Raw genomic sequence first — 26,553 nt, forward strand, 5'->3', positions numbered from 1 at the left:
TCGTGGTTGTTTGTGGTACCCCAGAAAATGTTGCCTCTAATGGAGGGAAAAGAAAGCATCAGAAGGAAGGATATGAAAATGCCCAGGACGGAGGGTCTGTGGGTGCCAGGCACTGGCTGCGTATAGATCACTGAGTCCTAAAACAGTCCAGGAGATGAAGGGGTGAGTGGCAAGGGGAGACGAGTTCTCGTTCCTTTGAAAAGATGGCCAGAGAAAGGGGGCTGGAGAGAGCAACCACAGAGGAGGAGTCCAGAGTCCCAGGGTGGCAGTTGCTGGTTGCACTCTGTCCTTTTTTTTTTTTTTTTTTTTTTTTGAGGTGGAGTCTCGCTCTGTCGCCCAGGCTGGAATGCAGTGGCGCAATCTCGGCTCACTGCAAGCTCCGCCTCCCGGGTTCACGCCATTCTCCTGCCTCAGCCTCCCGAGTAGCTGGGACTACAGGCGCCTGCCACTGGGCCCAGCTAATTTTTTGTATTTTTTTTAGTAGAGACCGGGTTTCACCGTGGTCTCGATCTCCTGACCTCGTGATCCGCCCGCCTCGGCCTCCCAAAGTGCTGGGATTACAGTCATGAACCACTGCGCCCAGCCGCACTCAGTCCTTGGTAGACAGAAGATGAATGAGTAGATGGGTGGGTGTGTGGTTTGGTGGGTGGTAGGATGGATAGGTGGGTGGGTAAGTGGATAGATGATGGGTGGGTGAGTGGATGGACGGATGGATAGGTGGGTGGATGGATGGATGAATAGGTGGGTGGGTGGGTGAGTGGATGGATGGATGGATGGATGGATGGATGAATGGATGGATGGATGGATGAGTGGATGGATGGATGGATGGATAGGTGGGTGGGTGAGTGGATAGGTGAGTAGGTGAGTGGATGAGTGGATGGATGGATGGATGGATGGATGAGTGGATGGATGGATGGATGGATGGATGGATAGGAGGGTGGGTGAGTGGATGGGTGGGTGGGCAGGTGGGTGGGTGAGTGGATGGATGGATGGATGAGTGGATGGATGGATGGATGGATAGGTGGGTGGGTGAGTGGATAGGTGAGTAGGTGAGTGGATGAGTGGATGGATGGATGGATGGATGGATGAGTGGATGGATGGATGGATGGATGGATAGGAGGGTGGGTGAGTGGATGGGTGGGTGGGCAGGTGGGTGGGTGAGTGGATGGATGGATGGATGAGTGGATGGATGGATGGATGGATAGGTGGGTGGGTGAGTGGATAGGTGAGTAGGTGAGTGGATGAGTGGATGGATGGATGGATGGATGGATGGATGGATGGATGGATGAGTGGATGGATGGATGAATAGGAGGGTGGGTGAGTGGATGGGTGAGTGGGCAGGTGGGTGGGTGAGTGGATGGATGGATGGATAGGTGGGTGGGTGGGTGGGTCAGTGGATGGATGGATGGATGGATGGATGGAGATAGATGGGTGGGTGAGTGGATGGGTGGGTAGGTGAGTAGATGGATGGATGGGTGGATGGGTGTGTGGTTGCATGGATGTGTGTATGGGCAGATGGGTGAGTGCATGGGTTGTGGATGGATGGGTGGGTGGGTAGATGGATGGGTGGGTGGGTGCATGTGTGGATGGATGTGTGGGTGGGCGGGCATATGGATGGATGGGTGGGTGGATGAATGAGTGAATGAGTGGGTACGTGGGTGAGTGGATGGATTGAGTGGATGAGTGCATGGATGGATGGATGGATGGATGGATGGATGGATGGATGGATGGATGGATGGATGGATGGATGGATGGATGGATGGATGGATGAATGGGAGGGTAGGTAAATGGATGGGTGGGTGGGTGGATGGATAGGTGGGTGGGTCAGTGGATGGATAGATGGGTGGGTGAGTGGATGGATAAGTGGGTGGGTGGGTGGGTGGGTCAGTGGATATATGGATGGATAGATGGGTAGGTGAGTAGATGGATGGATGGGTGGATGGGTGTGTGGTTGGAGGGATGGGTGTGTGGGTGGATGGGTGAGTGCATGGGTTGTGGACGGATGGTTGGGTGGGTAGATGGATGGGTGGGTGGGTGCGTGTGGATGGATGTGTGGGTGGGTGGCTGTATGGATGAATGGGTGGGTGTGTGGGTAGATGGGTGGGTGTGTGGATGGATGGGTGGGTGGGTGAGTGAGTGAATGAGTGGGTAGGTGGGGGAGTGGATGGGTGGATGGATGGATGGATGGATGGATGGGGTGTGTGTTGATGGATGGGTGGACAGACGGGCAGATGGTTGGTTCTATTGGAGGTGTAGATGGCACGCATCCTTAGAGTCCAGCCAGCCCTTTACTGTTGGGCTGGGGAATGGAGGTCCAGAGAAAGAGGGTCTGCCTGAAGCCAACCAGGGACTGATGGACTCAGAGGAGTCTGCTCTTTTGCCTCCCTGTCTGGGGTTCCAGTTCAGAAAGTAGGGCAGAGCAACTGTAACTTTGCCCCCAAGGTCCTGACACTTAGAAGGGGCAAGAAGTTTAGAGGGGTGCACAGTTTCTTGGCATGTGCCTCTTCCAACTCCTTCTACAGCCATCTAGGGCACACAGACACACCACCTATACGGGCCAGCCTGGTGGGCCCCCACCAAGATGGACAGCTTCAGTGGCTCCAGATCAACACAAAGCTCCCGCTGATCGGGGCCTCTTCCTCCCCACAGTTAATATTCTCCACCTCTTCTGAGAAGAGGACCTGCAGGGCTTGTGTTTCAAGCTGCTTGTGGGGGGGGCCACCAAAGGGGATACAGTGCTGGGCAGGGTGACTCTGTCAAGCCCCTGCCCCCAGGGAGCAAAGGACTCAGGGATCCCACCTTGCTCTTACCAACAGACCCTTTTCGTAAGTCCTGGATGGCCCCTGAAGCCCTCAACTTCTCCTTCAGCCATAAATCAGACATCTGGTCCCTGGGCTGCATCATTCTGGACATGACCAGCTGCTCCTTCATGGATGTGAGCCGCCATCCTTCCCCCACACCCCACATGCTGCTCCCCACGCACCCAGGCCTGGGGAAAAGGCTTGGCCTCACCCTGCCTCCCCTCTGCATCCCTTCCCCTGGCTCTCTGCAGGCTGCACAGAGCCTCCTCCTCCACCTGCGAGGGGCCTGCCCTCCTCAGAACCCCTCAGCTTGCAGCACCTGCTGGGCTCTAGCAGCATAACGACAGCAGTGGTAATATTCAGACCATCCCACGCGACCCTCGCAGCAGCCCTCCAGGTGGTGTCACTGACTCTTGATGGAGAAAAGCCAAGTTCAGGTGCCCTTGTGAGCATGAAGGCTGCACGGAGTTGCAAGCAACGGGAACCCAGCGTGGGCCTGAACACACCCGGCTGTCTCATGCACAAGCCCCAGGCTGGTGTGGAGGTGCCTTCTCTCCTCCCGCACATCCTTAGCATGGAGCTCTTTCTCTCATCCCTGCTGGGGCCCCTGCACCATGGCCACAACCTGTGGGCAGCAAGGAGGGGAGGCAGAGGGCCCCAATGGCCCCGCGAGCACTCCAAGGTCACTCTGGCTGCAGGGAGGCAGGAAGTCCAGCCTGTCGCTTCCTATCCTCTATATGCAGAAGAGAAAAGTGGGGAAGGCCTGCCATGCCCAAAACAAGGAAGCTCCCCTTCTCCGCAGCACCACCTGCAGGCACCGAGGTCGCCAGAAAGGAGAGACACCTGGCTGGACCCAGGTTCCCCATGGTCTCCCAGACCCCCAGACTCCACCTCTGAGAAGCACCTTGCCACTCCCTTCCTTTGAAAGACTCCCAGGGAAATGAGAGCCTTCCCACTTTGGAGGCTGTGTGACATCCTGGAAATAGCCTGAGCTCCAGCCCCAGCCCAGGAAGCGTGACCCTGGGCACGCTCACACTCTGTGCAATGGGCATGCTGACTGTCTCACTGGCTGGGTCTAGATCAGGGGGCTTTCTTGGCAGGGGTCCACCCCGGGAGACAACCCGCTGGCTTCTCTGAAACTCCATTTCTTCTTATGGAAGAGCTTGGGGCCCTTGGGGTCTCTGGGCATTCTTGTAGGCGGTGGCCACACCTGGCTCTCCCTGGTCTCCTCCTGGATTTCTTGGTCCCTGGTCGTCCCCTGCTCATGCTGGGACCTAGTTTCCATTTACTTAAGGGAATACACAGAGCTGTCCTCTCTCTGTGCAGGGCACAGAAGCCATGCATCTGCGGAAGTCCCTCCGCCAGAGCCCAGGCAGCCTGAAGGCCGTCCTGAAGACAATGGAGGAGAAGCAGATCCCGGATGTGGAAACCTTCGGGAATCTTCTGCCCTTGATGCTCCAGATCGACCCCTCAGATCGAATAACGATAAAGTGAGCTCAGGGTCGGGGTTTATTTTAACCTATGGATTTATCTTTCAACATTTTTCCACCTAATACAAGCACAGCTAGTTGGCTTTGTAACACCTCAAAGAACTCCATCACAGATGCCCTGATTATCCCTGCACAGCTGGGCTTTTCCCAGTTCTGGCTCTCCCAAACCGTGCTGCGGTGAGTAATCCCGGATGTACGCTGGAGTGAGCAGACTGACCCCCAGGAGGCACAGGAGGCGTAGTGCCCAGGACCCACGACACTTTTAGGGTTCCAGAAAAAAGTTTTCATTCTACGTTAAAAGAAAAAATTCCTAAAGACAATGGTCACCTTTAAATTTTTCATTCTAACTTATTTTAAAATCAGAAGACAAAAGTAAATACGTAACACTGGCCAGGGCGGTGGCTCATGCCTATAATCCCAGCACTTTGGGAGGCCGAGGCAGGCAGATCACTTGAGCTCAGGAGTTCGAGTCTAGCATGGGTAACATGGCGAAACCCCTGTCTCTACTAAAAATACAAAAAATTAGCTGGGTGTAGTGGTGCATGCCTGTGTTCCTAGCTACTGGGGAGGCTGAGGCAGGAGGATCGCTCGAGCCCGGGAGGCAGAGGTTGCAGTGAGCTGAGATCTCGCCACTGCACTCCAGCCTGGGTGACAGAGTGAGACCCTGTCTCAAAAACAAAACAAAAACGTATAACAAAGAATCCAGGCCAGGCACGGTGGCTCACGCCTGTAATCCCAGCACTTTGGGAGGCTGCGGTGGGTGGATCACTTGAGGTCAGGTGTTCGAGACCAGCCTGGCCAACAGAGTGAAACCCCGTCTCTACTAAAAATAGAAAAAAAATTAGCTGGGCATGGTGGGGCGCGCCTGTAGTCCCAGCTACTCAGGAGGCTAAGACAGGAGAATTGCTTGAACCTGGGAGGCGGAGGTTGCAGTGAGCCAAGATTGTGCCACTGCACGTCAGCCTAGGTGACAAGAGTGAAACTCCATCTCAAAAAAAACCCCAAAACAAAACAAAACAAAAACCCAACATATAGCAAGGAATCCAGCCTGGGTCATATTCATCTTTATACCAACGCAGTTGTAAAATCTGGGTTTTCATGTTTCCATGGAGGCAGGGGACCACAAGGGCAAAAGTGCCAGGGCTCCGGACTGTCCCCCAGCTCTGTGAGCCGAGGCCCTGACTCTGTGGAGCACATCCCTGGGTGTGGAATTGCTGGGGTGCTTGCCGGACACACTGGGGACATTACAAGAGACCCTACCAAATGGATCCCAAAACAGGGAGGTCAGTGTCCAGTGTCCACACCGATGGGCAGCCCAGAGCCAGAGGCAGAGGGAGAGCCCCACGGGGAGGCGGCAGGGGTCGCTGCTGGGTTACTCAGCCCTCTCTGCTCCTCTGCTAGGGACGTGGTGCACATCACCTTCGTGAGCGGCTCCTTCAAGTCCTCGTGCGTCTCTCTGACACTGCACCGGCAGATGGTGCCTGCGTCCATCACCGACATGCTATTAGAAGGCAACGTGGCCAGCATTTTAGGTGATGCTGGGGACACAAAGGGGGAGCGTGCCCTGAAGCTCCTGTCCATGGCCTTGGCATCCTATTGTTTAGTTCCAGAGGGTTCATTATTTATGCCCCTGGCCTTGCTCCACGTGCATGACCAGTGGGTAGGAACAATTTCCCTCCATCCATCCCTACACACTGCCCAGGACACCGCTCTGCTCAAATATCCTCCATAGCTCCCAACTACCTATAACACAAAGTTCCTCTCCATAGCCTGGCCCCCACCTGTCTTCCCTCCGCTCCTGCTACACAAATCCTCTATGTAGCTCAATGGCCTAGTCACTGCCCACGCCTCCCACAACCCTCTGCTTTTGCTTCCACAGCCTGGGTGGCACACAGTGGTCCTGGGGGGTCTTCCTCACACAGCACCACTTCCTGCGTGCCTCCTATGTGCCCAGGATGAACGGAAGTGCGCTCCACCATTTGTGTGCTCCAAGACAGAAACTTGGGTTCTATTAAGGAAAAGTCACTTGGTCTCAGTGGCCTCATCTGTAAAGTGGGGATGGTAACAGCCCCTCCCTCTCATCCTGAACCTGTGGATCTGAGGAGGGGATGCACACACAGCAGCCAGCCCAGTGTGCTGCCCAGAGACAGGGCCCCGAGGCCCTGGTCCTCAGAAAGGTCCCTTCCCTGCCTTCCTGTCCCTGCAGAGGTCATGCAGAAATTCTCTGGCTGGCCCGAAGTCCAGCTCAGGGCCATGAAGAGGCTTCTGAAAATGCCTGCAGATCAGCTAGGTAGGCCCCACCCTGCACCCCTTTCCCAGCTGCTCCCCTAGGGGCAGAAGCTATGGTCTGGCCTGTGGGGAGCTGAGGCTGGCCCTCACCCCGGGCTCTCCTCGCCGGTGCTTTAGTGCAGCGTAGAGGCGTGCATGTGTCCCCAGAAGAGTCCCGTGTCTCTGCTATCTGCCTGAGGAAGACAGCAGAGAAGGGGAATGGATGGCGTGGCAGCCCTCACATGATTTTAATGGAGCCACAGACATCCCATCTACCCCACTGTCCCTATGAGGGAGGGGTATCTGAGTTGTTTCTCAGTTTCCACTATTATGAATGATACTAGAACGGACACCCTGGTGTGTATGTATCTGTGCGCTTGTTTCTGTAGCATAGATTCCTAGATGTTCAAGGGTGTGAATACTTTACATTTTCATAGATACAACTTGCCCACCTATTAAGAATGCATGGCCTGGTGCAGTAGCTCACGCCTGTAATCCCAGCACCTTGAGAAGCCAAGGCGGGAGGACTGCTTGAGCCCTGGGGTTCGAGACCAGCCTGGGCAACAAAGGGAGAGCCCATTTCTACAAAAAATAAAAAAATTAGCCAGGTGTGGTGACACATGTCTGTTATCATACTAGCTACTCAGGACGCTGAGGCAGGAGGATTGCTTGAGCCCAGGGAATCAAGGCTATAGTGAGCTATGCTTGCGCCACTGCACTCCAGCTTAGAAAGACCCTGTCTCAGAAAACAAAACCAAACCCAAAAAGATTGTTACTGCTCATTCATGGAGAGTGTTGGGAAAAGCAGTTTTTTTTTTTTTTTGAGACAGGGTCTTGCTCTGTCCCCCAGGATGGAGTGCAGTGGTGCGATCTTGACTCACTGCAACCTCCGCCTCCTCGGTTCAAGTGATTCTCCTGCCTCAGCCTCCCAAGTAGCTGGGACTACAGGTGTGTGCCACCATACCCAGCTAATTTTTCATATTTTTAGTAGAGAGAGGGTTTCACCACGTTGGCCAGGCTGGTCTCAATCGCCTGATCTCAAGTGATCTGCCTGTCTTGGCCTTCCAAAGTGTTGGGATTACAGGCGTGAGACACCGTGCTCGGCCAATTTTTAAAATATTTGTGCCAAAACATGCTTTCATAAAATATTTCCATTCAACCTTTTTCACCTGCCTGAACATTACCTTCACACATCCATCCATCCATCCATCCGTCCATCCATCAGACCTGGATTAGGAATCCACTGAGGTTTGTTGCAGTGGCTCAGGCCTCAGAGGTGACAAGGCCCAGCCCCGGCCTTTGAGTAGGTGGCAGAGGCCTCATATGGGCCTAATTTATCATTCCCTCCCTCCCCTCCTCCTCTTCGACCCCTTTTGTAGCTCAGCTGTGACCAGGACAGAGTCCCTGGGAAGAGAGATTTTGCCTCCCTGGGGAAACTAGGGAAGCTGCTGGGCCCCATCCCAAAGGGTAGGTCTTTCCCACCACCTGGAGCCACATCTCCCTCCACGCCTTGCTTAGAAATGGGCTTGCAGCCAAGCGCGGTGGCTCATGCCTGTAATCCCAGCACTTTGGGAGGGGCCGAGGTGGGCGGATCACTTGAGATCAGGAGTTCAAGACCAGCCTGGCCAAACATGGTGAAACCCTGTCACTACTAAAAATACAAAAATTAGCCAGACGTGGTGGCGCATGCCTGTAATCTCAGCTACTCAGGAGGCTGAGGCAGGAGAATCGCTTGAACCCAGGAGGCGGAGGTTGCAGTGAGCTGAGATGATGCCACTGCGCGACAGCCTAGGCGACAGAGTGAGACTCTGTCTCAAAAAAAAAAAAGGGGGGGGGGGATCTTGCTTCACTCCACACTCTGGGTGCCAGGACTTCATCCTTGTTGCTCTCATGAGCCTAGAGTGGAGGGATGGCTGCCTGGCCACTGCCCCTCACCCAGTCCCCAGCCCACAACAGTTCCTGGCACAGTGGCAGGGTGGATGGAGCACACCCCACCCACGTCCACCCTCAGGGCAGTTGCAGCCAAGGGCTCCGGAGTAGACTGGTTGTGTTCAAACTGCTGAAGAGCAGGTGCTTTCATCCTGCTGACCCCAGGTTCCTCATCTGCATAAGGAGGGCATTCCCGGGAGGGGCCACTTCACAGGGCTGTGGGCAGCACAGAGCAGGATGCCCGTGGCAGACACAGCATGCACTCCATGGACCTAGCGCTAATCCTAATTGTCCTTCCCCCTTCTATTCACCCACCTAGGGCCCTGCAGGCTCCTACCAGCCTCTGGGGGCCCTGGTCGGGTCCATATGCCCCCGATCTGGCCCAAAATGAGTCTCCCCTGTGCCACCCGCCCTGCCAGGTCTGCCGTGGCCCCCGGAGCTGGTGGAGGTGGTGGTCACGACCATGCAGCTCCATGACAGGGTCCTCGATGTCCAGCTGTGTGCCTGCTCCCTGCTGCTGCACCTCCTGGGCCAAGGTGGGTGCCAAACCAGGCCAGGTGGGGTCTGGGAAGCTGTGCACTGCTTCCTGCAGCTGTGCCTCCTGGGCCAAGGTGGGCACCGGGCCGGGTGGGTTAGGGGAAGCCATGCCCTGCTCCCTGCTGCTGCACCTTCTAGGCCAAGGTGGATGCCAGGGCCAGGCCAGGTGGGGGAGACACTCCTGGTGGCCTAGCTCCGCCCCCACCACCTGGTTGGCATCTGACCACTGGACAGTCCATGCCGTCCTGTGCCTATCGGACCCCATCCTGGATGGCAGAGAGGGCACAGGCCAGGAGCTTAGAGACACGGATCCCACCCAGGCCTGCCTTTTGCCTGCTCCGTGGCCCTGGACAAGTTCCTGCTGCTCCTGCCAGTTTCCCAGCTATGAAGCGAGGAGCTGGACACGAGGTCCTCTAGAGTGACCCTCAGGGAGGATGGGTTGTGTCCTCTGAAGAAGGCTGGTAGGAGGGCAGTGCTGAGTTCATTTCACTGTCCTGATAGAAGAGGCTGGAGCTGAGACTGAGCCTCCTATGAGACATGGGTTGTTAAAAAAGTTGAATTAGCTTTGATGATTTTTTTTAAACAAAAAGTATTTAGTTACCTTTCTAGTTTGTTTTTTTTTGAGATGGAGTTTTGCTCTTGTCACCCAGGCGAGTGCAGTGGCGCACTCTTGGCTCAATGCAACTTCCACCTCCCGGGTTCAAGTGATTCTCCTGCCTCAGCCTCCTGAGTAGCTGGGACTAGAGGCACCCACCACCACGCCCGGCTAATTTTTGTATTTTTAGTAGAGACGGGTTTCACCATGTTAGTCAGGCTGGTCTTGAACTCCTGACATCGTGATCCACCCGACTCAGCCTCCCAAAGTGCTGGGATTACAGGCATGAGCCACCACGCCCGGCCACCTTTCTAGTTTCACTGTTGAAGTTTGGAGTTCCATGCAATGTTGAAATTGTGTTCAGTGCTGCCTGGCCGGCTCCCAGGGACCAGGATGCATGGCCTGGCCAGGCAGGGCTCCCCTCTGGTCCTTCACTCCATTAGGCCACAGGGATTCACGGAGGCCTGCTGTGGGTCAGAAGAACAAGGCAGACCTTGGTTTCCTTCATGCAAAGTGGAGATGCCATCCCCCAGCCTGTGAGCCTTGTGTGTCTGGCCCCATGCCCGAGCTGGGGGGCTAACGCCAGGCGTCTTCCTCTGGCCCAAGCAGCGCTGGTGTACCACCCGGAAGCCAAGGCTCCCTGCAACCAAGCCATCACCTCCACCCTGCTGAGTGCTCTTCGGAGCCACCCCGAGGAGGAGCCACTTCTTGTCATGGTCTACAGCCTGCTAGCCATCACCACAACCCAGGGTGTGTCTGCCAGCCACCTCCTGCCCCACCCACACTCCAGGACAGCCCTTCCCAGGCGTCTTGGGAAGGGTTGGTTTGGGGTATAGGTGGGTTGGACAGGACAGTGCTGGGCCTCCTCCTGAAATGCACAGCAGCATTTGGCCATCTTCATTCGGCCAGCCCAAATGCTGGTCGCGTCGTTTTCCATCTTGATGACAAGTTTCCACTCTTGAAGTCACTGGTTCCCTCTACAGACGTGCTAGGCACAGCTGTGGGCTTCACACCAGTGACGTCTCTTTCCCACACTTCCTGCCCATTCTGGGAGGCTGGGGGGCAAATGCCCTGTGTGTCTCCATTCCACAGGGCCCAGTGGGCTTCCGAAGCCGCCAGCCAGGACTGTGGGAAGGAGAGGGCCATACAGAGCGCTCACACCTTCACCCACAAATCGGGTGGGCACTGTTCTCCCCAACAGGAAGCTGGGCCTCGAGAGAGCCTAAGGACAGTTGCCAGGAGTCCATGCAGCAGGGGTCAGGGCTGGGGGCCGGGCCCCAGCACCCTCTTTAGTGCACAGACTGGATAACTGATCATACATGGCTGATCTCACTTTGGGGAGTGAAAGGAAGCACTAGGAATAGATGTCAACTGGAACCATCAGGCAAAACGGGTATCAGTTCATCCTACCGGGATAGGGCCCCGTCATGGTTCCATTCTGGAAGGCACAGGCTGGCTCTGTGAGCCCAGGAGGCAGGGCCAGGCCCCCTTGATGGGAAGCTACAGAGGTCAGACCCAGCCTGGGAGTGAGACAGCAGCTATTGGGACTGGTGGTGCACGAGATGGACAGACTCCTCTGGGGCCAGTCCCATGTCCTCCTGTTCAGGGCTCCGTTGAGTGCACACAACTTGGCCCAGAGCAGGCACCTAGGATTGCAGGTCAAATGGGACTGCAGTGCCCGAGGACAACAGAGGCAGGAAGGCTTCCTGGAGGGAGGGGCCCTGGGGTCCTCATTCTGGCCTACCCACAGAGTCAGAGTCACTGTCAGACGAGCTGCAGAAGGCTGGGCTGCTGGAACACATCCTGGAGCACCTCAACAGCTCCCTTGAAAGCAGGGACGTCTGCGCCAGTGGCCTGGGCCTGCTCTGGGCCCTCCTGCTGGACGGTGAGGGGCCCTCCTCCTGCTGTCCCACCAGGGCTGGCAGCCCTCCCCCAGCCACTCCCTAACTGCCCCTGACAGCCTTCGAGGACCTCCATGTCCTGTCCCTGACAGCCATAGTCTGGGAAAGGCTCTTCTGAGAGCTTTGAACTCCAACAGAAGAAAATCAAGGAGCAGAGAGAGAAAAGGCAGGGGAGGAAAGGCCTTCTGGCAGAGGCCGGGCTTCAGGACTTCCTGCCCAGTGGGCAGACCCCTCAGTTTTAAGTGACTCCCGCCCAGGGAAACATCCTGGGATTTTCCAGGCAGTCCTGGTTCCAGAGGGCAGCGGTGGTGCTGGATGCCGTTTTGATTTTTGATTCACAATAGGGGGCTCCCCCAGCCTGTGCTGCTTCCCCTCCTCTAGACCCCATCTTGGCACTCCAGCGCCCCAGGAAAAAGAGAGCTCCAAACCATGGAAAGCCCAGGAAACCTGAGAACCCTGCCAGCACCCAAAGTGTGGGACTCTCCAAGCCTCTCCTGGGCTAACCCCCCGACCCGTCTCTGAGGACAGTTGGCCTTTCCCACCCCATTTCTGCTGTTGTTGTTAGCTGGAGGAAGGCAGCAGATGGGGGATGGGAAGGCCCCCCTGCACACACCCAAGGCCTGGGTGTCCCCTTCCATCCCTGTCCTGGTTCCAGGTATCATTGTGAACAAGGCCCCCTTGGAGAAGGTCCCGGACCTCATCAGCCAGGTGTTGGCCACCTACCCTGCGGATGGGGAAATGGCAGAAGCCAGCTGTGGAGTCTTCTGGCTGCTGTCCCTGCTGGGTGAGCTGGGTGGGCGCCCTGGGCCCCTGGGGCTGGGAGGGGTGGGCCTCGAGGCACAGCAGGCACAAGGCAGCCCGGCTCCTTTCTGCAGGCTGCATCAAGGAGCAGCAGTTTGAACAAGTGGTGGCGCTGCTCCTGCAAAGCATCCGGCTGTGCCAGGACAGAGCCCTGCTGGTGAACAATGCCTACCGGGGACTGGCCGGCCTGGTGAAGGTGTCAGGTGAGCCTGGTGACAGGACGAGGCTGCCACCTAGAGGTGGGGGCAAGAATCAGCCCCCATCAGTTACATCTGCCAGGTGCCACAAACCAAAAAACAGAAGCAACAAATCAAAAAGGAAAAGAAATTAAAAACGATCTAAAGTCCAGTCATCCAGAAATCACCATCAAGACTTTCACACACACTTGATAAAGTCTGTCTCTGCGTTATGCTACCCTGTGGTCCTCTCTCTGTCCATAAACACATCACATCTGCACGGGTTTCCTAACATGCAGGCACACCGTGACTCATCAAAACAGCTCTGGAGACAGTGTCTCCAATTCCCCACAACACAACCCTGCCTGTTACTCAGCTAGACAGGCTGGGCCCAGCGCTGAGCACAGCACAACCGATGCTCGGCACACAGCACAGTCCTTCGGAGAGCACCCTGGGCCTGGCCAAGACACCAGCTGGTGCCTGGCAACTCCGGACTCATGGTCTTGATCTCTGTACTACCCAGTCTTCCCCAGAGAGTGACAACGACCTCTTTGGCTCTGGGGGGCTGCCTCCTCTGTTCTTGTGTGGTCCTGTTCAGGCCATGCCAGCCTACTGGTCCACCCAAGCTGATGGGGCCTCCTGGGTCCCGTCTCCTGTCCTGTCCCAGCTCCCTGTGTGTGAGCTCTGGGGCCCCATCCCGTCCTGGGCAGAAGGCTCTTCCCTTTCAGGGGAAAGCGGGGCATGAACCCACTCTCACCCATCCCCCAGAGCTGGCGGCCTTCAAGGTGGTGGTGCAGGAGGAGGGCGGCAGTGGCCTCAGCCTCATCAAGGAGACCTACCAGCTCCACAGGGACAACCCGGAGGTGGTGGAGAACGTGGGCATGCTGCTGGTCCACCTGGCTTCCTATGGTGAGAACCCCTTCTCGCCTCACACTCCCTAGAGCCCAGCAGTCAGGGGTGCCCCACACCCCCTATAACTGACAGAGAAGGAGCACACGGAAGGTGGGCTCAACCCCACTTCTCGGCCCACTTAAACTTCCCACTTATTTGGCATCTTCTGAGCACCAGGGGTTGTCCTGGCTGAGGGTGACGCATGGGGCTCTGGAACTGCAAGGTGGCTCTGTGCATGCCAAGCCCAAGGGGGAATGCGACCCACTCTCATCCTTCTGGGGCTCCTGGCAAGGGGCACAGTAAGGGCTCTGGCCTCAGGACCTTCCTGCTCCACCCGCAGAGGAGATCCTGCCGGAGCTGGTGTCCAGTGGTATGAAGGCCCTGGTCCAGGAGATCAAGGAGCGCTTCACCTCCAGCCTGGTGAGTGACAGCAGCGCCTTCAGCAAACCAGGCCTCCCTCCAGGTGGAAGCCCCCAGCTGGGGTGCACCACGTCTGGGGGACTGGAATAGATGTTTGTATGGAACTGGCCTTGATCTCCACGTGTGTAGTTTTCAAGACTGCTCTCCTGCCTGCCTATTATCCCGTCTCTATGACTGGGCCAAAATCAATCTTAAACGGGAGGGGTAATCAGACCTCTCCAAAGAGTTTTCTGTCCATGACTGCTGGATTGAGTCACATGAGTAACTACTCCTGGACCCGGGGACTGTCCACGAAAACTGACCTGCCTGCTTCCTCCTTCCAGGAACTGGTTTCTTACGCGAAAAAAGTGCTCTTGAGGCTGGAGGCAGCCACCTCTCCCAGCCCCCCGTGTGGGGAAGCAGCTCAGCCCTGATGCTGGGGAGAAGACAGACACCCCACAGGCCCCTTCTCCACGTGTGCCCTCTCCCTGCCCTTCCTTTCCATGGGCCACTGTTTCCCTTGGGGCGGGGGAAAGGGTCATCCAGCACCAGAATGCACACCTCACACTCCTCTTAGGTGACTAATAAAGAGGCCCAAGGCCAGTTTCTGCCTTAATCATTTCTGGCAAGAGGCTGTGACTGGCCAGTGCGACACTTAATTCTACAGTCTCTACAGACCTCGCCCCTGGACACAGCAGTCCTTTCAGACCATTCTAGATGAGAGTCAACAGTGAGCCTCCACAGGCTCCATTCAAAGTAAACATCTGCATTTATTTTAAATCACATCCTTGGTGCATCTGCACCTTTTCTGTCCAGCTGTCAGGTGGCCCAATAACGCCTTGGACTCCGTCCCCTTGTCAGTGCCACTGGCTGTTCCTGACTCTAGTTCCCAGGGGAGCCTCAAACTGGGGCCTAGCCCAGAAAGCCACCGGCTAGCATCACATAGCTTCTCCAGCTCAAATAGCCCAAGGTTGGCATGTCTGCCGACCTCCAGGAATAACCACAGTCACCGTGCCCAGGCAACACATCCTTGTGCTATGGGGAGAAGCCTCTGCTGGGTGACCCACCAGCCAACCCTGGGCCAATTTAATTTAGATAAATGCTCAAAGTCCAAACGGCCACAGGAAACCCCTGATGTAACACCTGTTGTGCTGGCCAGCCGTTGTCTCAGGAGCTGACTGCAGACACCTGGTCTGGGTCCCTCAAGCCCAGCAAAGCTTGTTATGTCCCCTAAGACAAAGAAGGAAAATGTGGCTCCTCGAGAGGAAGGTGCTGAGCACCTCACCCCAGGGTGTCACCGAAGATGGGCGGTGACAGCACCGTACGGGCTGGCGGCCCACAGGCCCCATCCTTGCCTCTCCCAGGGGGTCAGCAGTCGGTAAAGCGTGGCCAGGCGTGCCCATGGCAGTCCCTGATCCCACTCTGGCCATCCGGGCCCAAACACACATGGACAGTAAGAGCAGGTTTCAGACCACAAAGAGGAAGGAGGACGTTCTCAGTAGCACCACGCCACGCCCCTCTGCCATGATTCTGAAAAGGTTTCACCAGAGTCGCCACTCTGGGGAGATGTGAGCTGTCCCTGTGGCTGGTCACATTGCCTCTGTAGCAGGGTGGCAGCAGCGGCAGGGCAGGACCGCTAGGCGTCGTCACTGCAGTGGTCTGGAGCGGTCAGCAGGGGGCGCCTCTCTCGGGCCATGCTCTCCCACTCCTTCTTCACCGTGACATACAGCCTCATTGCTGCCTGGGCATCCTGAATCTAGACGACACGAAACATCCCAGCAGGTGATGAGGCATAGCCGCAGCCCACAGTCAACCCCACAATGACTGAGCCCTCCCACTAGCCACTCTGCTACGGACGTACCGAGTGAGACATGGACCTGGCCACAAGATGTCACCAGGACAGGGAGGGAGGACACGAGAGAAGCAGAGGGAGCAACGACCTGATGGTCCCCACACTTCCGTGATTCAGACACCCCTCCCAGGAGGAGAAAGGGAAACCCAAAGAGGAGAAGCAACAAACACGCTGCCTTTTTAGGTCTCTGAGTGCAGGGTGAAGGCAGGTTGGGCGCTGGGCACAGGGGCACAAGGACCAAGCAGATGGGCGAAAAGGGCCCAAAGCGCTGAGGCCACGTTGCAGGGGGTGACTGCTCCACAGAGGCAGAGCCAGCTGCTCAGCGGGGCCGGGCAGGGCAGGGCTGGAGGGCTGCGGGAGTGGGGGGACCCTTTGTAATTATTTGGCAACTTTTCTCCAAATAACGAGAATGCAGTACTTTTGTGTTAAGTGTTAAATTCGTTAAATGTGCATATTTAGAATTTAACCAAAATTCTGTAACTCTGCTCTGCCATTTTTTTTTTTTTTTGACCAATAGCCTCGTAGAATAAGTAGGTGCCCAGGCCCCACCTCCCCCACGTCTGTGTCAGGTGACTCATGCCTGGTTCCAGGTGAGAAACCGCCCCAAACTCCATGAACTACCCCCTAGGACACACTTACCGAACAGTGCTCCGCCTGCTGGACCTGGAGCCCAAGGATCTTCTCTGAAAGTAGTCTCAGAGACGGTCTTCCACTCTGCAAAGGGGGAAGAGGCGAGTGGGGGCCTCTGCAGGCTTGGCCCAAAGAGGGTCACCCCACCAAGCAGGGAGCGGTTGGCTACTGAACCTCACCCAAGCGACCTACAGTTTGCCTCTCAGTAGAGGTGCTCATGGCACTTAGGGTGGCAGCCACCAGCTGCAACCTCTTTATAGCATGATGGGCTGGTGATACTCCCCTATCAGCCAATAAAAGGAGAAGGCCAGGGGAGGAGTCAGCATCCCCATCTCCCATCTTGAGGCCTCCCTGCTTATTTCAAGAGGGACAGCTCTGGTCAGGCACGGTGGCTCACACCTGTAGTCTCAGCACTTAGGAGGCCAAGGAGGGCAGATCACTTGAGCCCAGGAGTTTGAGAACAGCCGGGGCAACACAGCAAGACCCTATCTCTAAAAAAAGAAAATAAAAAAATTAGCCAGGGGTGGTGGCATATGCCTGCAGTCCCAGCTACTTCAGAGGCTAAGGTGGAAGGATTGCCTGAGCCTGGGAAGTGGCAGTTACAGTGAGCCGAGATTATGCCATTGCACTCCAGCCTGGGTGACAGAGCAAGACCCTGTCTGAAAAAAAAGAAGGATGAAGAATGAAGAATGGCTCTGCCCTTAGCACCCTCTAGAGCAGATACGACAGTGGCACCAGGCCCTTAGTCAGTGACCCTGTTTCAGAGGTTAGAGTGGAAATAACTTGCTCTCCGTTGCAATCATTTTTAAGGTCAGCAATTAGCAGAACTCTATTTTTAAACATTCCTTCTAGTTTTAAAGGCTAAAAGGAAAAACAAAAACCCTTTAACCAACAAGTCAGCCACCAGTGACCAGAAACAACGAAGTGACCAGCAAAACAGAAATACAGTATCCTGAGTCACACTCATTTTAAGTACCTTTACTTGACTCTTGAAAGGTTTATATTTCTGTGTGTCCCGAATCTTCTTTTTTGGATGATCAAGAAACAGTACCTAGAAAAATAAAATATAATGATAATCATTTTCATTTTTGGTTTGTAGTAGCAGAACCCCCTCCCCCCACCACCTTTTGTAAGTAACATCTTTGTGTGTGTGTGTGTGTGTGTGTGTGTGTGTGTGTGTGTGTATGAGACGGAGTCTTGCTCTGTCACCCAGGCTGGAATGCAGTGGCTCAATCTTGGCTGACTGCAACCTCTGCCCCCAGGTTTCAAGTGATTCTCCTGCCTCAGCCTCCCGAGTAGCTGGGATTACAAGTGCCCGCCACCACGCCTGGCTAAGTTTTGTATTTTTTAGTGAAGACAGGGTTTTGCCATGTTGGCCAGGCTGGTCTCCAACTCCTGACCTCAGGTGATCCACCCGCCTTGGCCTCCCAAAGTGCTGGGATTACAGGTGTGAGCCAATGTGGCTGCCCTGCAAGTAACATCTTGTAGGGAATCCAAGTGTGTCACACACACATGGAAACAAGGCACTGATATGAATTTAAACTCCAGAAGGAAATTTATCGCACTGACTTAAGCTGATGCCCAACAGTCAGAGACAATAAAAACAAAATCTTGAAATCAAGGAAGTAGGAGAAAAACAGTCAACAGTTAACCAGCAACCAACTTATTCCTATATTATACTTGTATTTTGAGTTGGTTCTGCACATCAGGAAGTTGGAAATAACACATTTTAACAGCTCATCTTGCAATCTTAGCATGCAATTTTTTTTGTTTTGTTTTGTTTTTTGATAGGATCTCACTCTGTCACCTGGGCTGCAGTGCTATAGGGTAATCATGGCTCACTGCAGCCTTAACCTCCTGGGCTCAACTGATCCTCCCACCCCAGTCTCCTGAGTAGCTGGGACAACAGGCACACGCCACCACACCTGGCTAATTTTAAAATTTTTTATAGAGATGGGGTCTCCCTATGTTACTCAGCCTGGTCTCTAACTCCTGGCCTCAAGCAATCCTCCAGCCTCAGCCTCCCAAAAAGCTGCGATTACAGGCATAAGCCACTGTGTCTGGTCCTTAGCATAATCTTCAAGAAAGACTTAAACATGTGCTGCACAAGTTACCAGGGATGGAGCCAGAGTAAGGAGGGAAGGACAAGTTACCACAGTGGCAGTCTCTGAGGGGATGCGGTAGGAGCACACAGAAGACCTTTCTGTGAGGAGACTGCCCGGGTGGTTCTCATCTCAGTTTCACCCTCTATAAACAAGCATGAACACCTCCGGCATCTTTAATGGATTCAACAGATCTCTACAGTGCCGTAACGGGAGCACCATAGCAAAGGCTGCTGCCTGACCATTAGCATCTCTGCCACTTCCTTCTGAACGGCTTCAAGTTCCTCACCACACCCAAGTGCTTCAAGCCGGTGGGCAGAGGTGACAACTTAAGTGTCTCTCCCATCTAGCAGACTGGCCTCCCCGCTGTTCCCACTGTGTCCTTTAAACCAACATCCAGGCATTTGCCCATAAACTCAAAGTGACCCCCACCCTGTTCTCCTGTAAATACACGCGTATTCGCTCTGCCTGACTCTTCATTCCTGCCTCGGGTGACCAGGGGATGGCGGGCTGCCCTCCCAACCCATGACGCCTTCCCTGCCCAGGGTCTGTATATGTCTTTGAACTTGTTTCCCACGGTGGTGGTGTCTGAATTTGCACTTTCCATGTGAAGAACCAGGGGTTGCCCCAGGGGGGATTTTCCTCGGGACGCCAGGAAGAAGGCAAAGGCAAGCTCCCAGGGCCAGGGTGATGGTCAGGCAGGCGTAACCTGAACACGGGCCACAGGGCATCTGCGAGGATAAACTTGTTTCCTGTGGAGGGACCCTGGTCACGGATGGGACAATTGGACATTAGGCCTTCCTCCAGGTAAAAGGGGTATCAGCACCTTCATTTCTCATTAGGGCGGGGTTGCCAGCTGCTCTGGTATGGGAACCCCAGTTTTGCTGGGCGCTCTCAAAACAAGAGCCTGGCATGGCTCCTAAAACACAGTAAGAACTCAGCACGTGGTATCTGATATTATTACCAAACTATTCCCAACATAGAGCACAAACCCACACATTGTTAAAAACTCCCCAACACAGCAAGGGCGTGAGTGTAACACCCACGGAGCAGGGGCAGGCTGAGCCCCCGGGAGGGAGCCCAGTACCTTTAGGTCATTATGCAGAGCGTGCCCCACTAGAATTCTGCCCTTCAGCATCTCTGCCACTTCCTTCTGAACAACTTCAAGCACTTCTCCTGGAAAATCAACACAAAGAAGCGGTTTTTTGCAACACACACATCACCATCATTCTGGGAGGAGGCGGCCCCGCTCCTACCCCTGGTCAGACCTAAGACAAATGGTCAGGCCTGCAATGCCACTATGGAGGGTGACTCGAAGCCACCACACCCACCCACCCCCCTGGGAGAAGTGCCTTGTGGGCCCCTGGCAGGGGTGGCTGTGAGAACCACCTCTGAGGAGAGGAATGAAGTGCTCCACACAGTCTGCAAAGTCGGTTCGTGGCTTGAGGAGCGCATATGTTGAGTGTAGGCACTGAGAAACTTTTAGAGCTGCCTGGCAGCGTGGTTCTGCCTATTCAACCTCATGATTTACTTGACAATTTTCCAAATGGAAATAAAAACAAAACTGCCCCCACAAAAACGGGCAGAGATGTGTTGCCCTAGGCCCTGGGCTCCAGAGGCAGCCCTGCCTGCTTCTGGGGACCGCCTCACCACCAACCCCACTTGTACCCCCCGAACAGGGCTGATTAGACCAAGGGTGGCCTGAGCCAAGTGGGACCAGCTAATTTTTTAAAAATATTTTTTAGAAGGCCAGGTGCAGCGGCTCATGCCTGTAATTCCAGCACTTTGGGAGGCAGAGGCAGGTGGATCACCTGAGTTCGGGAGTTCAAGACCAGCCTGACCAACGTGGAGAAACCCTGTCTCTACTTAAAATACAAAATTAGTCGGGTGTGGTGGCATATGCCTGTAATCCCAGCTACTCAGGAAGCTGAGGCAGGAGAATCACTTGAACCCAGGAGGCGGAGGTTGCAGTGAGCCGAGATTGTGCCATTGCACTTCAGCCTGGGCAACAAGAGCAAAACTCCATCTCAAAAAAAAAAAAAATTTTTTTTTAGAAACGAGGCCTTGCTATGTTGTCCAGGCTGGACTTGAACTCCTGGGCTCAAGCAATCCTCCCTCCTCAGCCTTCTGAGTAGCTGGGACTACAGGCATGAGCCACCATGCCCAGCTACTGGCCTGGTCTTAAAGTCAGTGGACAGGAGGCAATGAAGCACAAGGCATAAATGGGTGTAAAGCCGTGTAAGGATGGCTTTTGTATTTTAAAACCCATCGCCCCAAAAGAAGACGCATTGAAACCAGCTACAGTGAGTGGTCTCAGACAGAAAAGGGAACAAAAGGGAGAAAATGAATCCAGTTACTACTTTCCCTTCTAAGTTCCTGCGCTGTGGATTGGACATACCCTGCTTGAGGTTCTCAGGCCGAATCCCACTGACTGCTGTCCTATAGTCCGTCACGGGCTCGGTTGGTTTGACGTACTTGTCATAAACGCACTTCCCATACTGGTTCACGATGGACACACGGGCGGCCACGCTCTCCTCCCCCTTAGGGCCCACGCCCACCATCTCACAGTCCAAGGCTAAGGCTCTTGTCAGGCTGAAGGGTAACCAAAGGCTGTAGTTTAATAAACACGGCAGGCCACAGAGCTCCAGGTCAGAGCACCAGGAATCCATGGACTAAGTGTCGGCAGATAAAAGCTCTCTGCCCCTCACTCATTTGCACCCACGTGACAAGCTCTGTGTGGTCCTGGTTCTTAGCAGGACCCTGGGAGGTGCTTGCTTCATTCACCTCGGGGAAAGTATCCTCTTCCTTAAAGAAGCCCCGCCCTCCATGGCTAAGCATCCCCAGCAGACCCCACTCCCTAAGACCAGCGTACCCGCCGAAGGCCTGCTCTTTCACGAGGCTGAGGCTGATGCTGCCCTCGCTCTGACCCAACTGTTTCCTCGCTATCTTGGCCGCCTCTGGACCTATGGCAGCTTCGATATCCACCGGGTCCACGTCGTCAAACCAGATGTCTTCCCTAAAAGGCAAAGATAACAGGCTGATCACCAGAAGACCCTAGTGCAACTGGTGGGGTGGGGCTGTGGGGGTGACTGTGCAGGTGAGTGGAGCGATGGCACAGCCTGCCTCTCCCACAGGCTGGCCCCAGACACCCTGACTGCTGGCCCTGCTGCTTCTGCTATTTTGATCATCTTGGCGTTTTCCTTTTTTTTTTTGAGATGGAGTCTCACTGGGTCAGCCAGCCTGGAGTGCAGTGGCACGATCTTGGCTCACTGCAACCTTTGCCTCCCAGGTTCAAGTGATTCTCTTGCCTCAGCCTCCCTAGTAGCTGGGATTTTACAGGCGCCCACTACCACGCCTGGCTAATTTTTTGTATTTTTAGTAGATACGGGGTTTCGTCATGTTGGCCAGGCTGGTCTTGAACTCCTGACCTCAAGTGATCCACCTGCCTCGGCCTCCCAAAGAGCTGGGATTACAGGTGTGAGCCACAGCGCCTGGCCTCATCTCTTTCCTTTTTAATTAGAAAATACACTCATTATTCAAGATTTAGGAACACAGACAAACACAAAGAATATAAAACAGAAACATATAACCCACCACTCAAGTGTAATGAGCGCTAACATTTTAATTATGAAAGTAACAGGTTCATTATCGAACACTTAGGAAACACAGACAGACACAATGCCTGTAAGACGGAAACACAGAACCCCTTGCCCTCCGTACTTGGATGCTCACGCAGGCACATAACACCTGCCTGGGGAATCTGTCTCTTGGGCTAAGGTTAAATGTCATTTCCTTCGAAAAGCCGTTCCTGGCCCCATTGAATGGACACGTCCCTCTTGTTCCAGGCGCCCAATACCTTCTCCTCACTAGATTTATCCTGACCACACTTAAGCAACAGCTGCAGTTTACAGTCTGTCTACTGCAGTTGACAATAAGCCTCAAGAGGGAGGAGCGGGCCCGCCTCACTGAACTCTATCCCAGACAGCCTGCCTAGCACAACACAGGAAGGCCCCCAAATGGCTCATTCCTCAGCCATCAGCGACTGTGTCCTGAACACCCAGGCAACATGAAGCCAGCTGTGTCTTACGAACACGTCACCTCCAGCTGAACCGTTCAGAGAAGGCCACTGACTCCCGGTCCACCCCACGTGGGTGGCCAGCACAGGGTTTATTCTTTTCACTTGTTTTTTTGAGAGTCTCGCTCTGTCGCCTGGGCTGGAGGCAGTAGTGCAATCACAGCTCACTGCAGCCTCAACCTCCTGGGATCAAGTGATCCTCCCACCTTGGCCTCCCAAGGAGCTGGGACCACAGGCAACAGCCACCACACCTGGCTCCATCACAGGGTTGAAGTAATCACCAGGCACTGAGCCAAGATGCCAACCTCACAATCTCCTTGTGACGCCACCATGACTACCACAAGGCACAGAGGACGTCAGAAACTTGCCCCAAACCACCCAACTGGCGAGAAGCAGGGACATGCCTCATACTCGGGTCTTTCCGGCTTCAGCATGCTTTCCTTCCACACACGTATACTCGCACCCACTAAATGCTGAGCTCTGCTCAACGCTCGGAAGAAGCAGGCCCTGCCTTATCATGCGCACACTCTAGGGGAAAACAAGTAACAGCAAGTAAACAAAGGAACAGACGACATCAGGGTAAGGTGATGGAGAGACTGCGGTGAGGCCACCAGCCTCCATAAGGAGACAGGCCTTGGTGAAGTCGCTGCGACTCGGTTCTCAGTGGTGAGGTGGCCCATACTTACTCGGTGGGTGGGGCCGGGGCTGCCTCCTTAGCTTTCCGCTTCTTATGCTTGATGTCCCCTCGTTCTGGAACAATATCACCATTTGTCCTTTCCTTGGTTCCTTTCTTATTGTGCTCTGCTCCACTGGCCTTGGTGCGAGGTACTTGCGCCTTCCTGTCCATCTTGGAACCTGAAGGAACAGAGCCCCTGCTGGCCTCTTGGTCTTTTCCTGCCGGCATCTCCTCTCCCTTCACTTGAGGCGAGGTCTCTTTTTTGTTTTGCTGGATAATTTTGGGCTTCTTTTTGGAACCCATCTGAGAGATGACAAGAGGCTTTTCTGGGGCCTGAGATTTTTGTTTCAGCAGCCACTGGGACCCAAAATAAAATAAATGCTACATTTGAATTTGGAAATTCAAATTCACACAGCAGATTGAAAAAACTTACGCATGTGTGTATATACACACATATACACCAATCACATCTATACAATTCCCATCTGCATCACTGAAATTCATTTTCAAACGGTTTGGAAAAAGCTCTTTTTCGTTCTCATGAGTCACTTGTGGTGAAATGCTGTTTCTTTGCTTACCTTATTATAATGCATTTTGCACCTGCTCCTTCATGCATACAAAATGTCAAACTCATTCTACACCTTGGGTACCTGTTGAGTGGCTGGACACCACAGACCACTTCCCTTTTCAGTTTATCTAGAAAGAATTCTGGAGTTAACCTCCCTCACAGCTTGGGCCAACATCCTGCTACACAGAAATCACCTTTTTTTTCTTTTTTACAAGATTCCCTGGTTTGCTACTGCTGTGAAGGTCTCAGGAAGGTGGGGGGGGGGGGTGTCATAAATGAAAAGAAAAGCTTCTGTCAAACTGGAGTGGCTGAAGAACTGCTGGCAGCCACACCTTGGCTGTCACCCAAGCAGAGGCTCCTGTGGTCTTAGAGCCCAGCTTCCTCCCTGTGTTCAAATCCCCAGCGGGAGTGGACTCCACCACAGTGCGATGACGAGGCAGGTGCTACTTACCTGTTCCTGTGACAGGTAAAGAACTGAAGGGCTGACTTTCTTGGATGAATTAGAAAACACTCAAAAGTTTCCCTATAGCAAACATCCCTTCCATTCACTTATTTTGCTTTTCTTTCTTGGGAGAAGGAAGAAGAGTCGGTGTTCAAGAAATCCCATAGAACCCTGGGGCTGCCCATGGGAATTTGACTGGTCCTGTGTGTCAAGACAGGAATGTCTGCACTGAGATATTGTGCAGAGTATTAAGAGGTTCAAGAAGCGCTCGGGGAGGCTGAGGTGGGAGGATTGCTTGAGGTCAGGAGTTGAAGACCAGCCTGGGCAACAAAGTGAAACCCCATCTGTATTAGTTCATTGTGCATTGCTATAAAGGAATACCTGTGCTTGGCAATTTATAAAGAAAAAACGTTTATGTAGCTCATGGTTTTGCAGGGTACAAGAAGCATGGTGCCAGCATCTGCTTCTGGTGAGGCCGCAGGAAGCTTCCCATCATGGTGTAAGGCGAAGGGGGAGCAGGTGTGTCGCATGGCGAGAGAGCAAGCAAAAAAGGTGCTAGGCTCTTTTTAAACAACCAGCTCTCAATTGAACTAGCAAAGTGAGAACTTACTCATTACTGAGGGGAGGGCACCAAGTCATTCATAAGGGATCTGCCCCCATGACACAATACCTCCTATGGGCCCCATCTCCAACACTGGGGATCACATTTCTTTTTTAAAAAAACTACTTTTTACTTTTATTTAGAGATGGAATCTCACCATGTTGCCCAGGCTGCACTTGAACTCCTGAGCTCAAGTGATCCTCCTGCCTAGGCCTCCCAAAGTGCTGGGATTACACGTGTGGGTTACTCGGGAGGCTGAGGCAGGAGAATCACTGGAGCCCAGGCAGCAGTGAGCTATGATCCTAACAGTAGCTCCAAGGGAGCTCCAAGGGATGTGGTAAGAATGTATGAGTGACGCACGTGGAGGAGTGTCTGCGAGAGAGCAGGCAACCTCTACAGAAGCGCTGGTCACTAGAGAGAGAGCAGGTACAACACAGCCTTAAAAGCATGGACTCCAGAGTCAGCCGCCTGGTTCCCAGCCGCAATCTTAGATGATCTATTTGAACTTTTCCAGCCTATTTCCTCATCTGTTCAACAGAGATGATGAAAGTGTCCACCTCACAGTCTCACTGTGGAGACTGCAACACACATGGCATAGAGCACATGGCAGAGGGCACATTTTTAGGAGCTCAGTTAGTATTTACTTCAAGACCGTAAGTGTCGCTAGAACCCTCTCTATCACGTCTGCTATCCGCTTTTCACTTCTACACAAGAACCTTCTTTCTCCCTGTCTTGCTACACAGACCAGTGTGTTCTTTTGTTGTTGTTGTTTGAGATGGAGTCTCACTCTGTCGCCCAGGCTGGAGTGCAGTGGCGCGATTTCGGCTCACTACTGCGTCTGCCTCCCGGGTTCAAGCGATTCTTTCTGTCTCAGGCTCCCCGGGTAGCTGCGACTACCGGCGCGCGCCATCACGCCCGGCTAATATTTTTTGTACTTTTTTAGTAGACACGAGGTTTCACCATGTTGGCCGGGCTGGTCTTGAACTCTTGACCTCAGGGGATCTGCCCGCCTCGGCCTCCCAAAGTGCTGGGATTACAGGCGTGAGGCCCCGCGCCCGGCCTGGTTTCGGGATTTTAAGCTAAATTTCTCTTTGTAAAATCCATTCTAGTTAGTTCATTATGCAAAAGGTACAAGGGTTTATCTTTGCTTTTTTGTACTTGAAATAATTCTTTCATCATTTTCTTTCACGCAAACAAGTTCGAGACCTCCCTCAACAGGCCACCTTTCTTGTGAAAAGCTGTTTACAAGATTTCGATTCAAATCCGCCTTTACAGGTCCTTTTTGGGGCTACCCAAGTCTTTCCCTCCGTCGCGTTCTGCGGGAATGAGCTGCGCAGCGCTCCGCCAGGGCCCCCTCAAACCTCACCTCTTGCAGCGCCTTCCAGTTTTGAGAAAAGTCTTCTGGTGCCTTTGGAGGTCGCACCACAGCACCGGGGCCGCTTGCTGGCTTCTTGCTTACTTCCTGCGTCTTGCTTTTCCAAAACCTTTTTTTCTTCTTGTTTTTCTTCCGAGTGAGCGTCTTGACAGGACCCGGCTTAGCCACGGGGCTGCTCGAGGCGCCCTTGGAGGCGGGGACCTTCGCCTTCCCCATCCTGCTGCCGTCCAGGGCCTGGGCCGGCGGCCACCCGAGACCCCGGCCTCCCCAGGCCCGGCGCCCTGGCAGCACAAGCGCCTGCCCACGCCAGGCCGAAACACACCCGCCGCAGGGACCCCGTTCAGGCAAAGACTCCGGAAGAGACCCCGCACGCGTTCCGCATACCTCAGCGCGCACGCTCCAGTCCCCGGAAGCGCTCGTCTTTCCACAACCGGCTGGAAACCG

At 54.2% G+C, this 26,553-nt stretch overlaps 3 protein-coding genes across 14 annotated transcripts in view; 2 read left to right on the forward strand and 1 right to left on the reverse strand.

Moving 5' to 3' along the window:
* Positions 1-14,505, forward strand: part of STKLD1 (serine/threonine kinase like domain containing 1) — a 31,693-nt gene extending 17,188 nt beyond the window's left edge. For 4 of the 11 annotated variants that reach the window (XM_063650023.1, XM_054501771.2, XM_054501777.2 and 1 more), the window contains 12 exons: positions 2,817-2,935; positions 4,128-4,291; positions 5,693-5,823; positions 6,498-6,581; positions 8,908-9,024; positions 10,230-10,370; positions 11,371-11,505; positions 12,177-12,305; positions 12,397-12,525; positions 13,267-13,407; positions 13,730-13,809; positions 14,133-14,468. In XM_063650023.1, the coding sequence (XP_063506093.1) occupies positions 2,817-2,935; positions 4,128-4,291; positions 5,693-5,823; positions 6,498-6,581; positions 8,908-9,024; positions 10,230-10,370; positions 11,371-11,505; positions 12,177-12,305; positions 12,397-12,525; positions 13,267-13,407; positions 13,730-13,809; positions 14,133-14,222 (1,460 nt within the window). In that variant the 3' untranslated portion in view covers positions 14,223-14,468. Of the gene's footprint in view, positions 1-2,816; positions 2,936-4,127; positions 4,292-5,692; positions 5,824-6,497; positions 6,582-8,907; positions 9,025-10,229; positions 10,371-11,370; positions 11,506-12,176; positions 12,306-12,396; positions 12,526-13,266; positions 13,408-13,729; positions 13,900-14,132 lie in introns of those variants that run through there. The other 7 variants (XM_054501775.1, XM_054501778.1, XM_054501780.1 and 4 more) reach the window with 5 other exon arrangements.
* A 33-nt stretch (positions 14,506-14,538) lies between these two features.
* On the reverse strand, positions 14,539-26,530 carry REXO4 (REX4 homolog, 3'-5' exonuclease). 2 transcript variants are annotated; one of them, XM_054501782.2, is made up of 8 exons: positions 26,101-26,530; positions 23,134-23,480; positions 21,245-21,388; positions 20,771-20,964; positions 19,460-19,548; positions 17,247-17,321; positions 16,280-16,354; positions 14,539-15,544 (listed from the first exon to the last, which is right to left on the reverse strand). In XM_054501782.2, exons 1-8 carry the CDS (start codon positions 26,323-26,325, stop codon positions 15,425-15,427), a joined length of 1,269 nt encoding a protein of 422 aa, XP_054357757.1. In that variant the 5' UTR covers positions 26,326-26,530; the 3' UTR covers positions 14,539-15,424. The 2 variants fall into 2 exon arrangements, with proteins under 2 accessions (XP_054357757.1, XP_054357758.1); XM_054501783.2 differs by lacking the exons at positions 20,771-20,964; positions 21,245-21,388 and having other exon boundaries at positions 23,134-23,302; positions 26,101-26,515.
* The window catches only part of ADAMTS13 (ADAM metallopeptidase with thrombospondin type 1 motif 13), a 43,960-nt gene continuing 40,246 nt past the window's right edge, over positions 22,840-26,553 (forward strand). Inside the window, exon 1 of the mRNA XM_063650016.1 lies at positions 22,840-23,026. The gene's annotated coding sequence lies outside the window, so the exon portion shown is untranslated. The remainder of the gene's footprint in view (positions 23,027-26,553) is intronic.

Source organism: Pongo pygmaeus, chromosome 13, assembly GCF_028885625.2.
Source record: "Pongo pygmaeus isolate AG05252 chromosome 13, NHGRI_mPonPyg2-v2.0_pri, whole genome shotgun sequence".
NCBI lineage: Eukaryota > Metazoa > Chordata > Mammalia > Primates > Hominidae > Pongo > Pongo pygmaeus.

What these genes read in the sequence shown, in the direction of transcription:
- REXO4 (XM_054501782.2), bottom strand. Translation starts at nt 26,325, where the DNA reads ATGGGGAAGGCGAAGGTCCCCGCCTCCAAGGGCGCCTCGAGCAGCCCC. An exon ending in GCCCCGGCCCCACCCACCGA is followed by an intron (nt 21,389 to 23,133) that starts GTAAGTATGGGC and finishes TTTGCCTTTTAG; the next exon opens with GGAAGACATCTGGTTTGACG. An exon ending in CTTTCAAGAGTCAAGTAAAG is followed by an intron (nt 16,355 to 17,246) that starts GTACTTAAAATG and finishes CCCCCTTTGCAG; the next exon opens with AGTGGAAGACCGTCTCTGAG.